The sequence below is a fragment of the Gopherus evgoodei genome, chromosome 3 (genome assembly GCF_007399415.2).
Source record: "Gopherus evgoodei ecotype Sinaloan lineage chromosome 3, rGopEvg1_v1.p, whole genome shotgun sequence".
Lineage (NCBI taxonomy): Eukaryota > Metazoa > Chordata > Testudines > Testudinidae > Gopherus > Gopherus evgoodei.
In genome coordinates, this window is record NC_044324.1 from 21,309,058 (window position 1) to 21,323,092 (window position 14,035).

At 44.5% G+C, this 14,035-nt stretch overlaps 1 protein-coding gene across 1 annotated transcript in view; it reads right to left on the reverse strand.

The window, feature by feature from the left end:
* The window catches only part of TFAP2D (transcription factor AP-2 delta), a 54,764-nt gene that overhangs the window by 10,220 nt on the left and 30,509 nt on the right, over nt 1–14,035 (reverse strand). The window contains exon 7 of the mRNA XM_030558421.1: nt 10,956–11,069. Coding sequence (XP_030414281.1) covers nt 10,956–11,069 — 114 coding nt within the window. The remainder of the gene's footprint in view (nt 1–10,955; nt 11,070–14,035) is intronic.

Consider the following 14,035-nt stretch of genomic DNA (forward strand, 5'->3'; position numbering starts at 1 on the left):
GGTTTGCAATGCCTAATGGGGCAGGCACAGCATCACATGATGCAGGTTTCCCAATCCATTGTTCCATGGGCATCCTACAAGATTCCCAGCTGCTTTTCAAATGAGGGGGTGGGGAGTGTGACAAGGAGTGTGTTGTGCGTATGTGAGGGGAGAGACAGTGTGTTTTCAGGGGCAGAGTGTGTCAGCATGTTGTCTTGTAAGTTCAGACAGTGGCAGGGGGAAAGGGGAAACCCAACATCAGCCCCCACCCCCTGCCTCTCTCTCTCTCTCTCTCTCTCTCTCTCTCTCTCTCTCTCTCTCTCACACACACACACACACACACACACACACACACACACACACCACACACACACACCACACACACACACAAAGAAACACCTGCCTCTGCAGCAGGAGCATTCCACAGTAATGGTTTGCTTTGTATCCCGGAGCAGATAAGCATCCATGCTGTCAGAAATGGAGCTTTGAAAGGGGATATCCACTTGCCTGCAGCCGAGTTCAAAACAATCACCAGAGTGGCCACTTGATTTCAGGGGATTATAGGACGTTTCCAGAGGCCAATCACAACAAAGTAATGCAACACGTCGTCCACATTGACATCCCGGCACTCCAGCCAGGGCGCAGCAAACTTTATGCTTCTCATGGAGGTGGATTACCAGGAGCACTCCAGCCACAAAGTCCAGGGGCTCTAAGTGCCTTGCAAGTGTGGACACCTCAGGAGTTAGCGTGTCCGGGGCTGATTTAATGCACTTTAACTTGCAAATGTAGACAAGGCCATAGTGTGGATTCAGTTATACTGGTCTAACGATGCTTATACTGTATAGACGAAAAGGAACAAGCTCTATCAGTATTAACGCAATGTAACTATGAACACGGCTTTACTGGCAAGTGGCAGAGCTTTAACATGGCTTGTGTAGTCACGGTGCCGCGCTGGGAGAGAGCACTCCCAGCGCTCTAAAAAACCCCACCCCCACGAGTGGCATAGCTACTAGTGCTGGGAGCGCGGCTCCCAGCACTGGTGCACTGTTTACACTGGCAGGTTACAGCGCTGAAACTTGCAGAGCACGGGGGGTGTTTTTTCACTCCCCTGAGCAAGAAAGTTGCAGTGCTGTAAAGTGCCAGTGTAGACAAGCCCTATATCAATAAAACAGACCCACCCCTAACAGACATAGGTCATCTTTACACTATGAGCACAGGTACAGTGCAATAGCTATCCCACTGTAGTGCTGTAGCTTATACACACGCTAGAGCGACGGAAGGAGGTTTTCTGTCACTACTAATTCCACCTCCCTGAGCAACAGTAGCTAGGTCAATGGAAGCATCCTTCCATCAGTCTAGCTGTGTCTACACCAGGGTTTTAGGTCAGCATATCTCCCATGCTCAGGCATGTGGATATTTCACACCCTTACCCTTAGCAATGTAGACCTCCATTTTAAGTGTAGAGCAGGCCATAGTTATTCTGGTACAAAAACTGTATGTGGTCCAAGCCTCAAGTGCTTTTGAAAATCTCACTGCTGTGACCTTAGTCTGTGAAGAATTATCTGTATCTAAATAAAGAAAACAGACCTTTGTTTTGATTAAATACTACGTGGGGACTGAGAGATAATGAAGAAGTGATGTTGGGAGGAGTTCATCACCCAAGGATGGTTGCTGGTGAAATGTCATTATATTCAATGGCTTTGTAATATAATTGCGGTTTTAAAAGAGTTACTCTGAAAAGAATGATGCGGCCCTGGCATCTCATGTCCCCCCTGCTCTTCCTCCCCAGACATTTAGAGCTGTAACAATTGTATAACCAATCCCAGCACCAGGCATAACAGGCCTGGTTATGGGAGCCATCATGAGCGTAAGACTCCAATCAAGTTCAGAGAAAAGGTTTGTAAAGGTCACATATTGCTGGAGTCTGGCTGAAGCCCTAGAAGATGACGGATGTTCCAGTGGTTCGGGTGCTAATCTATGACCTGGGTGCAAATGCCTGCTCAACCACAGACATCCTGTGTGACCTTGAGCAAGTCACTTCTGCCCATATCCTGAAAAGTGAATGGGAATTAGGAACCCCAATACATTTGAGGATCTGGGCCTTAGTCTTTCTGTGCTTTGGTTCCTCATCTACAAAATGGCACTTTTCTACCTCACAGGAGTGTTGAGATGGGTAAATATATTAACTGATTGCGAGGGGCTCAGATACTACAATGATAGGTAACATATAAATACCTTATATGCAACATGTCATGATACATCTATGTGGTTGTGGTGCCACAGTATCATATATATCCTGTCATGTACCATTACGATGAATAAGATTTTGTCACGGTAAAATTATGCATAATCCACCACACAGTCATGGTAAAATATAAATATTTTCACGTGATACTTGTGGCAACCATGCGGACCATGCTGCCCTGCACTAAGGGTTAGTTTGCTTTGATCTAGTCCTCTTTGAAATGGGACTGGACCAAAGCAAACTAATGAATTGTTCACGTGGAGTGAACTGCAGCGCATTAACTGTTTGTTTGGGCGCTTTGCTCTAGTCTTCTTTATTAAAACCAATTAACCAACTGTTAATACATGGCATCTGGTCTGCATAAAGGGAAGAAATCATGGGTCTGTGATGGCAGTGACCACTCTGACGGAACTGAATCTGTAACCACTGGTTTCACTTGGCCTTTGAAGACAATTAGAGGGATTGAGGTATAGGTTGATAAATGGTAATAGAGAGTGGGGATTTCTAGTGCTGATTATGAGCTGTGCTTGGCATAAGGAATGGTTTGAGTGAAATTTGTATTTGGTTTTGTAATTTAAAATAATTGGCAAGGGGCCCAGAGCCTGTATATGGGAGCTTTTTACAGTTCCGACTCCAAAGATAGGTTTCAGAGTGATAGCCATGTTGGTCTGTATCAGCAAAAAGAACCAGGAGTACTTGTGGCACCTCTAAAGTGCCACAAGTATTCCCAAATCCAAAGATAGTAGCTAAGTAATGTAATGGGGAAATGTTCATATCCCTGATGTACTGAAAAGTGAGTTAGAGTTGAAATCTTGGCTCCACTGAAGTCAACAGAAGTTTCACCATTGACTTCAATGGGGCAGGATTTCACCATACATTTAAAAAAATTATTTCAGTTTCAATAAGTTAAAGGGCCCATCCTACATTCCTTGCAAACGCACCCTCACACCCGCACCCACCCACCCACACGCACACAGATCTTCCACCAAATCCAATGGGAATTTTGAGTCAGAAACAAATGTAAGATTAGCCCTAATTCAAGATTTGCGAAAGTCACTAGTGATTTGGGAGACCTCAGGTTTTGGGTGCTTTACTTGGAACTGAAAGGGATTGATATTAAAGGGATTGATATTAAAGAAATACTGAGCACACACCCTCTGAATATCAGGCCTCACTAAAGTATCTGAAACTGGGCACCCAAAACCTGAGGTACACTAAGTCATTAGTCACTTTTGAAAATCTTGGCCTAAATTGGTATCAGTAAAAGCCATTTAAAAAAAAGTTCTGTACAAAACTTTTCTTGGCAATGCCTTTCTTTCTTTCTTTCTTTCTTTCTTTCTTTCTTTCTTTCTTTCTTTCTTTCTTTCTTTCTTTCTTTTCACATGCCAACATTCTTTTGAAAGCAGCTACCATTATGATATCTAGGGCCTAAATTTAAAATCTGAAGGATGTAAAATTTGCTATGCTAATGTTAGCCTGGAGTTTCCTTAAATCCCCTAATAAAACATTTCTTTTTACTTTGCTTTCATGACTTATTAGTGTTTTGGGAATAGGCAGAATGTGAAAGGCAGTGAGGGATGATGGACACTGCCCTTTCAGGCTACAGAAACCCTTTGAGTACTTTCTTTGCTAATATCATTTTGTGCTTGGAGAGATTTTTCTTTTCTATTGAAAATTCATAGAATCATATTTGACCACTAGAGAGCACCTGTGGCAGGTTTGATGACAAAACCTTGTGCAAGGGTAATTGGGACCCCATAACTGTATTTTCACTACTGCAGGTCTTGAACTTGGGCTCTCTGGATCATAATGCATGAGCCCCACTACTTGAACTAAAAAGCAAAGGTAGTAGCAGACTCATACACTTTTATATGTGGGTGGGTCACTAGGAGCAAACAAAAAGCCACTGAGAGGCAGGCATGAATGTGGTTTCACAAATGCTCCCAGCCTTTGGATGGCCCTGAGTTTTCCCAGGATTCGCATGCTTGCTTCCTGAACTAAGCGATGCATTCTCCCTGGAGCTGTGCAAAAGCTCTCCCATAAATCCTGTCTATACTAAAGTCTTTCAGCATGTTCCTAAGCAGGTTATGGGATAAGCTGTAGTTGTGGCTGAGTGGTTAAGGTGATGGACTAGAAATCTATTGGGGTCTCCCCACACAGGTTTGAATCCTGCTGACTATGGGTTTCTTTTGGGGTTGCGAGTTCAATCCTTAAGAGGGTGATTTGGGGATTTAGTTGGGGATTGGCCCTGCTTTGAGCAGGGGGTTGGACTAGATGATCTCCTGAGGTCCCTTCCAACTCTGATATATTCTATGATTAACTCCAAACCTAGTTCATATCCATACATGACACAAACATATTTCCTAACTCATGGCTCTGCAACATGTACCATCGCTTGCTGCCTGTCGGGTAACTCATGTTATTGTCATCCTTTAATTCGGACCTAGCATGATCCTTTTGTAGTGTAGATCAGGAAACCTAACTATGCTTTTGAAACCAGGTTTAGCACTTTCCTGCTTCCCAATTCTCTTTGCAGAAAGCCACCTCAGAGGGCATTGACAAGGGAATTTTGAAAAACACCCCAAATTCTTTATCCAGACTCACACAGCATAGGATAATTGCTCAGATTTTCCCAGAGTTCCCTGATAGAAACATGGCTGCATGGTATCAGTGGATGGTTGAACATAGTTAACACACTGTACACCTGCAGTGTAGAGCTGCTGAAACTGTGTTTTCTGTATTCAGGTCAGATAGGCACATCAGAAGATAACTGCACAAACGTGATTGTATAAGTAGTGTAGATGAGCCTATGGTTTATGCCTGTCTACTAGAGCTGTGTGAAACTCAGCAGTTTTCAGGCTCACAGGGGGCTTCTTTGAAGCTTTTCCTTGCTTTCAGCTTGCGTGAGCTTTCAGGTTTGCATTTGAGCAAACCTAGAAACTCTTATTCCTTCATTGGAACTATCCCTGTCCTTAAACACATGTTTGAATATCTTGATGAACGGGGATCTCAACAAGAGAATGCCACTGCCTGATTTGAGGTGAAGAATTAAAACATTGGAACATAGGAATTACCACACTCTGTCAGATCTGTGCTCCATCTGGTCCAGTATCTGGTCACTGGTGCTAGCTAGTACCAGATGCAAGAAACTCTGCAGTTGGCAGTTATGGGATAAGCTTGTTCCTGGATAAAAATTCCTCATCGTACCCAATAAAAAAGGGCTAGATTCTGTTTTGTTCATGGGAGTTTATATCACTTTCAAAGCTCTTGCTTATGTCCTAATATTTACTATTCATTTATGTTGTCCATGGAAACGTCTAGTCTTTTTTCCCATCCTGTTAGACTCTTTTCTCATGATGCTTTTCTTCTTATTGGTTTTGAATTTGCCACCTTCCAATTTCATTCCACATTCCCTTGTTCTTGGCTTATGAGAGAGAGTAAACAGAAGTTTCTAGTCCACTATCTCTATACTAAACCTGAGTGAAACTACACCCATTTTTTTATTTTTTCCACCTAAAGTCATAATCGGCTCAGATTAGAGCAAGAGAGAGAAAGAGGCAAAAGCCAGATATTCTTCCTATGTTTGCCAAGATGTTTGTGACCTTTCAGAACAACTAGTGCAAGTCTGAAGTTTGTAACCCCCCAATAACTATCTAGTGGTTTTGTCACAGGACAGAGAGCTTTGCAACATTATAAACTTCCTCATAGTACAGGAGGTAAAATGTGTCAGAGAAAGATTATTATATTGGAATATAGCTGGGACAGCAGGTTTGTACTCTTGTTAAAAAATGTCACTGAATCGTTGATGACCGCAGTGGTCATTACCTCAGTTTTATTTTCTCATCTGGGAAATATTATGTTTTGAGAGCACTAAGCACATGATTGGCATTCAGATTACAAATAACGCCACTAAAGATTATCTTTGCAATCAAAAAGGGCTACCAATTTATTTAAAAAAACAATTTTGCAATGTCGATGTATATAATAAGAATGAATAATTAATACATTTCATGAGCATCAAAACCCTGGACATTATGACAGAGTATAGGCCAATTTAATTTCTGCCATAAATGATTGCAATATCTTTGACTTTATTAGAGTCATACCTATTTACATCAGTGGATAACTTGCTTGAATGAATAGGGAGATCACTTCATCAAGTATCAAAAGGTGGTCCTCTGAGATGGACCAAGGCAGGGTCAACAACGCTCAATTTTTTTTTTGTAAGGAAGAAAGGAATAATACCTTATCCAATGAAAGCAGTAGAAGCATAGAGTAGGGCAAATGTACGGTAGCTACCTATATCATCATTTGGCTGGGACATTTGAGCAGACTTCCCTGTTTTGGTAGACATTGCTCTGGGATCTTTAGTAACCACTAAAAACCAGAAGTTTGGTTTTGTTTCTGTTCCAGTCAGTGGCCTCTGTAGCAGTCCAGGGCTCCATAGTAGTAAATTGGGGACATGAACTGACTCAGGAGGAAGAGTGCCACCCACTATCAGCACAAAGAGCATCACTAAATCCCTAGCACCACTTCCTGCAACATCAGAGCTTTCTCGTGAAGGACTCCCAGTCAAGAAATGAACAGGCTTAACTGGGCTCAGTTTGTGAATGGCACAAAAGCTCATAGCCTGAGTTTGCGTCAGTGTACACCACATAATGGAGGCATGATTAATAGTCTCAAAGGTAATAAGGATATATTCTTTTTTAACAATATGTTGAACAAATAGGACCCAATTTTCTAAAGAGCTCATTATCTAACATGCTCTTTTGCAACTCTGTCCTATAGAGTCTATAATCAGGGAGTGAGTCTCCCACTGGGATAGATGGTTTCTTCTCAGTATAGTGGTTGTTGACCAGATGACCTACCTGTTTTGGGAGTCAAGCACACACAGGTCTTTCTGCTTATGGTGATCAAGTCCCTCCCTATCGCTAGGATAGTGATGAACAGCTGCCTCTCTGTGTGACCACTAGAGGGCATAACAGCACCCTGGAAAGTTAGCAACCATGTCTCAAGCTAAGATTTTGTCGCAGATATTTTTAATAAAAGTCATGGACAGGTCACAGGCAATAAATAAAAATTCACGGAAGCCATGACCTGTTCCTAACTTTCGCTAAAAAAAATCCATGACAAAATGGGGAGGCAGGTTCAGCTCAGCATGCACTGCGGCTGGGGCTCCGGGGTCCCTCACCCTGAGGTGAGTGGGAGCTCCAGGGTGCCCCTGATGTGGCAGCAGAGTGGCTCTGGAGGATTCCCGCAACCTATGGTGAGTGAGAGCTCCAAGGAGTCCCACCACCATGGCTGGGCAGCTGCAGGGGGTCCCTCCGTTGCCCACTGCATCTGGGCAGTTGCGGGGTCCATTTGCCACAGCTGGGAGTTGCAGGGTCCCCCCACCAGTGAAGGGGCTGTGGAGGCAGGAGGAATGGCTGCGAGCTTCAGCCATGGGGCAGAAAATGTCATGGAGGTCAATGGACGTCACAGATTCCGTGACATAATAGTAGCCTTAACCATTTCTGAAATGTCTAGGAACAAAGTCTGGACAACATTTATTTTAAAGATAGATCCAAGCCCATCCCAACATTTCAGGGTGTTTGGATCCAGGAATTGGTTTATCCCATTATAGAGTTAGAGGACAGATCTGAAATTCTGACTCAGGTTCAGATTTACAACTGCCACTTCACTAACCTGGGGAGTGTCTGTCTGCAGCCTGTTTCTTATTTTATTGTCCTAGATTTTTTACCCTCTTGACCTCACCTATTGACTGATGTAAACCACATCGAGGCCAAAGCCAATCAAGTGACCGGTGAAGGAAGTTCTGCCTTTAGGCTCCAATTCAGCAAGGTACTCAACCATGTGCCCAAATTTAAGCACCTGAGTAGTACCACTGAAGATAAGTTAAGCATCCTCAAGGATGCTAGCAGTTGGGATTGAAGTCCCAGTGTAGCAGGTGTGACAAGATGACCAATGTTAGTATGGTGGGTCCCGTGCTTTTCTTGGCGGGGGGCTAAGACGCCACCCCTTGCCCCTGCTCTTGGGCACCAAGGGCCCCACTAGTGGCCCTGATAGGTGGGAAAGGAGAGGGGTAGGGGTCTGGCTTTGCTCCTCACTCTGAGTCCCAGCCCCTCTCAACCCCTGCAGGTTTCTTACCCTCTTCCCCCTTGGGTGGGGTTACTCCCAGTCCTTAGATGCTGGGGAAGGGAGTCTCCCTGCCCTGCTGGGGCAGAATCTTCCTTACTTCAGTTCTCTGATCTTTCCAATCTCACATCACTCCTCCAAGCTTCAGTCCTCTCTCCTTCCTCCTCTTCTGACTGCCTGAAGCAGGGGATTTTATTAGGCTTCTGACAGGGCCATAATTGTCTTCAGGTGCTCCAATTAATCTGTAGTAACCCTCCCTAGTCTTCAGGGAACCATGCCTTAATTAGCTTAGGGCTTATATATTTCCCCTATACCACTCTCCCACTGCTCTCTGGCCCTCCTGTATCACACAGGGCAGAAAAGAGGAGGATGGGAATCTTGACTTCAGTATTAGGTCCGTTCCCTCTCTGTCTCTTTTAAATCCCATTTAATGTAATGTTAAAAACATACCAAGATTAGCTGCATTGTGTCCAGGGGCAGCTCCAGGCCCCAGCACGCCAAGTGCATTCTTGAGGTGGCATGCCGTGGGGGGTGCTCTGCCGGTCGTCGGGAGGGCGCGTGGCGTGCTGGGGCCTGGAGCTGCCCCTGGACACAGTGCAGCTAATCTTGGTATGTTTTGCACATTACATTAAATGAGATTTAAAAGAGACAGAGCGGGAACGGACCTAATACTGAAGTCAAGATTCCCATCCTCCCCTTTTCTGCCTTTGGCAGCATGCCTGCAGAGGGTCCGCTGGTCCCGCAGCTCCGGTGGACCTCCTGCAGGCATGCCTAAGGGAGGTCCACCGAAGCCGCTGGACCAGTGACCGGCAGAGCACCCCCCGCAGCATGCCACCATGCTTGGGGCGACGAAATGTCTAGAGCCATCCCTGATTGTGTCACATTTGCTTTGTGTGCATATAATGTGACTTATCCATACCCTCAACAGGATGGTCCCATTTATATCAGCTTATGATTGATGGGAGCTCTGTGTGTGTGTGCATCTGTGTGTGAGTAGAGGGGAAACAAGACCCTGGAGACACTGAATACTGTATGGCTCAGAGGACTATTAAAGGGAACTCAGTCCAGGACAGTACAGACTGAAAGCCATTACTCTTACAGGAGTGTGCCATAAAAGAGAGAGGTTTGTGTAGTTAGTTAATAGATAATGTGCCAGTAGACGGTGCTAGAGAGCATGCAACATTGTTCCTGGGTTTTGTATCACCAAATACAATTAGTTGGCATGATACACTCCAAATGGCTACTTGTGGGAACAGTTCACATGCAGCTCTTGTGGTGTCCCTAGCCTCTGTTTGCCAGAAGCTGGGAATGAGCCACAGGGGATGGATCACTTGATGATTACCCGTTCTGTTTATTCCCTCTGGGGCACCTGGCATTGGCCACTGTAGGAAGACCAGATACTGGGCTAGATAGACCTTTAGTCTGACCCAGTATGGCCACTCTTATGTTCTCTTCTGTTAGCTCTTAGCAGATATCATTTGATGGCTGTTCAGTGGCTTACGTGAAATAAATTAATAGTTTCAATCAACTTATTTAATAGTTAATAAACAACTTGCACAGCCCAGTGCACCGCACTGAAACCATTTCCTCCACTGGCAGTAGCCAGAAGCTTTGTTGGCAGTCTCAGCAGAAAGGCTAGGGACTGCTGAACCACAAAGACTTAATTATCCTCTCCCAATTTCCAGGTCAGGGCTGAGGTGTAGCAACACCATGAGGTAAAGCTTCTACTGCTACTATCCCTATCTTGTGTGAAAATACTTAAGGGCTGTCTGGCTGACATAGACCCCACCTGAAGCTCACAGTAGTTTATGTGCGAAGAGCGGAAGGATGATTTTGTAATCAAGATATTAGACTAGGACTTAGGTGCTCTGGGTTCTGTCCCCAGCTCTGCCATAGACCTTAGCCAAGTCACTTAGGGTCTGATTTTCAAAGGTGCCTAAAGATGCAGATAGGCACCTAGTGAGATTTTCAAAAGTGCCTAACTAACTCTTGTTTCAGTCAGAAGGAATTTGGCACCTCAGTGCTTTGGAAAATTCCACCAGATGTCTATCTGCATCTATAGGTGACTAAATACCTCTGAAAATCTGGCCTTGAATCTCACTGCACCTCAGGTGGTATGGGCAGGATAATACTTCCTTTCTTCCAGCCAAGGGTGCAAGAACCTGTGTAGAAGTGATGGGGGCACCAGTTGTGTGCACCAACATGCTGCACTGTAACTCTCCCATGTGGACACTGTGGGTGCAAAGTGAAAGGTTCCTACTTCACATTAAAGTAGCCCTGTTTGAAGGAGACTCTCTTAATGCAAACTAGGAGCCTTTTAGTTCACACCTGCAGCATCCACATGGAGGGGTTACAGCTCATCTCCCTTGTAGTCCAAACCATGGGGAGATAAGAGAACAGGTGCCACTGTATTTGAATGCAGAGTCTTTATGAGATCCAGCTTTGTAATTTTGTCCTTCTAAGCAGAAGTTCCTGTAGAAGAAATCCAGTTTAAAAGACTTCCCATCCACCTCTCCAAGATCTCTCCTATTCAGTTAACCTAAGCCTTTGTCTTTATTTGGGAAGTTGCACCACAAAATGACTTCAAAAGTCATACCTGAAGTGTGTTAAATGTCTCTGGATGTCGAGGTCTAATATTGGAGTTGGTCTTGAGGATCCAAGGGGTGATCTGTCTTGACTCAATAGGTCCTGGAATTCTTTACATATTTGTCTAAAAGAAAAGGGGAATAATTTTAAAGGGATCCATGCAGTCTTCATTGTGAGGCTGATACCCGTACCAGACATCATAACAATTCAACATTATTGTTGTAGCATCTGTGAGACCAGCCCTAGCACAAAAATGGTTTAGAGTGCAATGATATACGACAGCAAAAAAAAAATGACCAAAAGCATCAGTAGACAGACACTGTCAGCAGCATCTTCACAAGTCTATCTGTAGGACCCTGTCTAGATTAAAGAAACAGGTTGTATTGGAAAACAGGTTTCCTGACCTGTTTTTACACATGATTTTTGCACTTAGAATGGAACAGTTTTAACACCTTTAAAGATGTGTTAACTGGGTCAGCTAACACACTTTTAAAGGGTTAAATTTTGTCTACACTAGTGGCAGGGTATGTTTGAAAGCCTATTAACATGATAGGTATACCCTAAACTTGTCTGCAAATTTGTACAGACACTATATAGGCAGGCAAGATGATATTTGCACGTGCAAACTGGCCAACTGTGCATAAAGTGCCTCGCCTAGCCTCCGTCCTGGGTCCTGGTAATCTATCTGTGAGTCATCTACAGTGTCTGAACCCAGGACCTATTACAACTCAACACAGACCTCCCTCCTAGGGCTGACCGGAGGACAGTAATTCCATTCTGCAGCAACTTTTGAAATCTGGTTTTGTTCTGCATCAAAAACTTTTGAATATTTTCCCTGAAATGGAAGTGTGCCAAAATGTTCTCTTCGGGCTGAAATCTGAGCTCTGTGCCCATCCACTGTAATTAGGCCTCAGTCAGAGGAGAGTTTTTCATCCCACATCACTCTAACTTAGGCAAAGCAGGTATTTGAAGCAGCATCTCCCACCCAAAGGCCTGCACCATCAGGCTATAAAGCATAAGGAAGTTGCCCCTTTCTTTCTCTTTTTTCTCCCCTGCCTGATAAAACCTTATTCAAAACCAATAGGTCTCCACAAACATTTAGACAAAAATGTTCACACCAGCTGTATCATCTCTATTCCTGGGCTAAAGGAGCAACTCAATTAATTGGCAGCAATAGTGGGTGGCTATCCTCTTGCAGAACAGCCAGTGGAGGGGAACGTGCAAATTTATATTACACAACTCTGCTGTTAAAATCATCTCATCTTGCATATCTGAGGCCTACAAAAGTTTGTGTCCTTTTAGATACCACTTTTGTAACTGATTCCCTCAGGAGTCATCTATTGGGGGTGAACTCAGGAACTTCAATACTACAACCCCCTTACGCTAAATGTGGGACCCCAAAAGCTATAACAGGCTAGCAACCTCTGTGCTAGTCTGGGTTTACCCATCCTGCCTCTTGTAAATGGGGGCAGTGAGTATGGCTCTGTGAGCTGACTTGTTGAAAGGTTTGCATCAGTGCAGACTTTTATGCAAAGACAGGGATTCAGCACTTTTTCCGGTAAAATTACAGAGAAGTGTGTGCATATGGAATATACAGTTTTAATGAATCAGGCCCTTAGAGGGGGAAAAAAAGACTCTTTTAACAACAGAAATCAGTCAAGTGCTTTGGCTTATAAATGATCACACACCTAGGATGCCTGTCAGTTCTACCTCCAGGTTCTACCTGTTGGAAACATTCAGCTTAAAAGTTGTTAGATTTGACTATGGCAAGTGTCAGAACTGAGCCAAGTGCTCGGTTCCTATCTCTTCCCTCCTGACATGTCAGAAGTCGTTAACTAGGGCTGTGGATTGAAGGGGGAGAAAAGCAGCTTTGCATTATACATGAAAACTGACAGAGAGCAGTAACCTACTTTAAAGTGGCTTCCCAGGCAGAGAAGTGTCTCTGGAAAAGCAACTCCATGGGGTTCCATAGCTACTCGCTCTGGGACAGCCTGTGATTCTGCAGGCAGCCCTGATGGAGGGATGGCACATGGGCATGTGGTCCCAGAAGCAGACCAGAGTGTGAATTGTGACTCCAAGAGGCACAGTACTTCTCATGCTCTAAGGGAAAGCAAGTTACTACTCCTTTCCATGGAGCAGCGTACTCCTCACTCTGCATCCAGTCATCTACTCAGGCCAGGGAGGGTGGGGTCAGGTACCTCCACTGCTTACCCCTTCGCCACCCACTGACTACATTCCTTGCCGATGCTCTACCTCCTGCCTCCCTGCTCCCTTGCTTGCTGCCTGGTGTATCAGGCAAGTTGCCCCAGCTAGCCTCATCATGGTCCCAGTCACAGTCTGAGCAGCACCGAGCAGGGATGTGAGGGATGCTTTACTCCAATCATGGCCAAATGAGGACTGTTAACGACTTAGGGGGGTACATTCCCAGAAGGGTTATTTCCTGTGCTGGGGGCAAGTTGCAGTCACAAACTTTACACTTTTATTTCCATTGCACCCACAAAATTCACATCCTCACTGTTCAGCCTGCAGTTGAATTTTGGGTGCAAATCAGTTGGGGCAAGTGCTCAGATGTCCAACCTACTATTCAATTTTGCAAATGCAATGAAGGTCTGTGAATGGGAGAGTGAGTGTCTACCCAGCTGAATGTACACTCCTTGGTGGCTCCACCAGAAATCTGCTCAATTCACATATGAAAACATTATTTCCTTGGCTGCCAGGGATGGGCAAACCAATCTGTGTGATTTTAGAACCAACCAGAACTCACACCCAAATTTCAGTCCTGGCTGTCCTGAAGTTCAAAAAAGTTTGATTCACTTTACGTGTCTGTTAATGTGCATTAGAGCTGAGTCAAGAATTCACAGGAAAGCATTTCATTAGATGAATGTAGCCTCTTTTGCTACACCTGGAATATCTGCAGCTGTGAGCAGATCACTGTTTTCTCCAGTTTTCTTTCAGTACAGGACCTAAATTCAGGTGATGAACAATGTATCCTTAGTAATAGACTCATAGACTCATAGATTCATAGACTCATAGGTCAGAAGGGACCAATATGATCATCTAGTCTGACCTCCTGCACAAGGCAGGGCACAG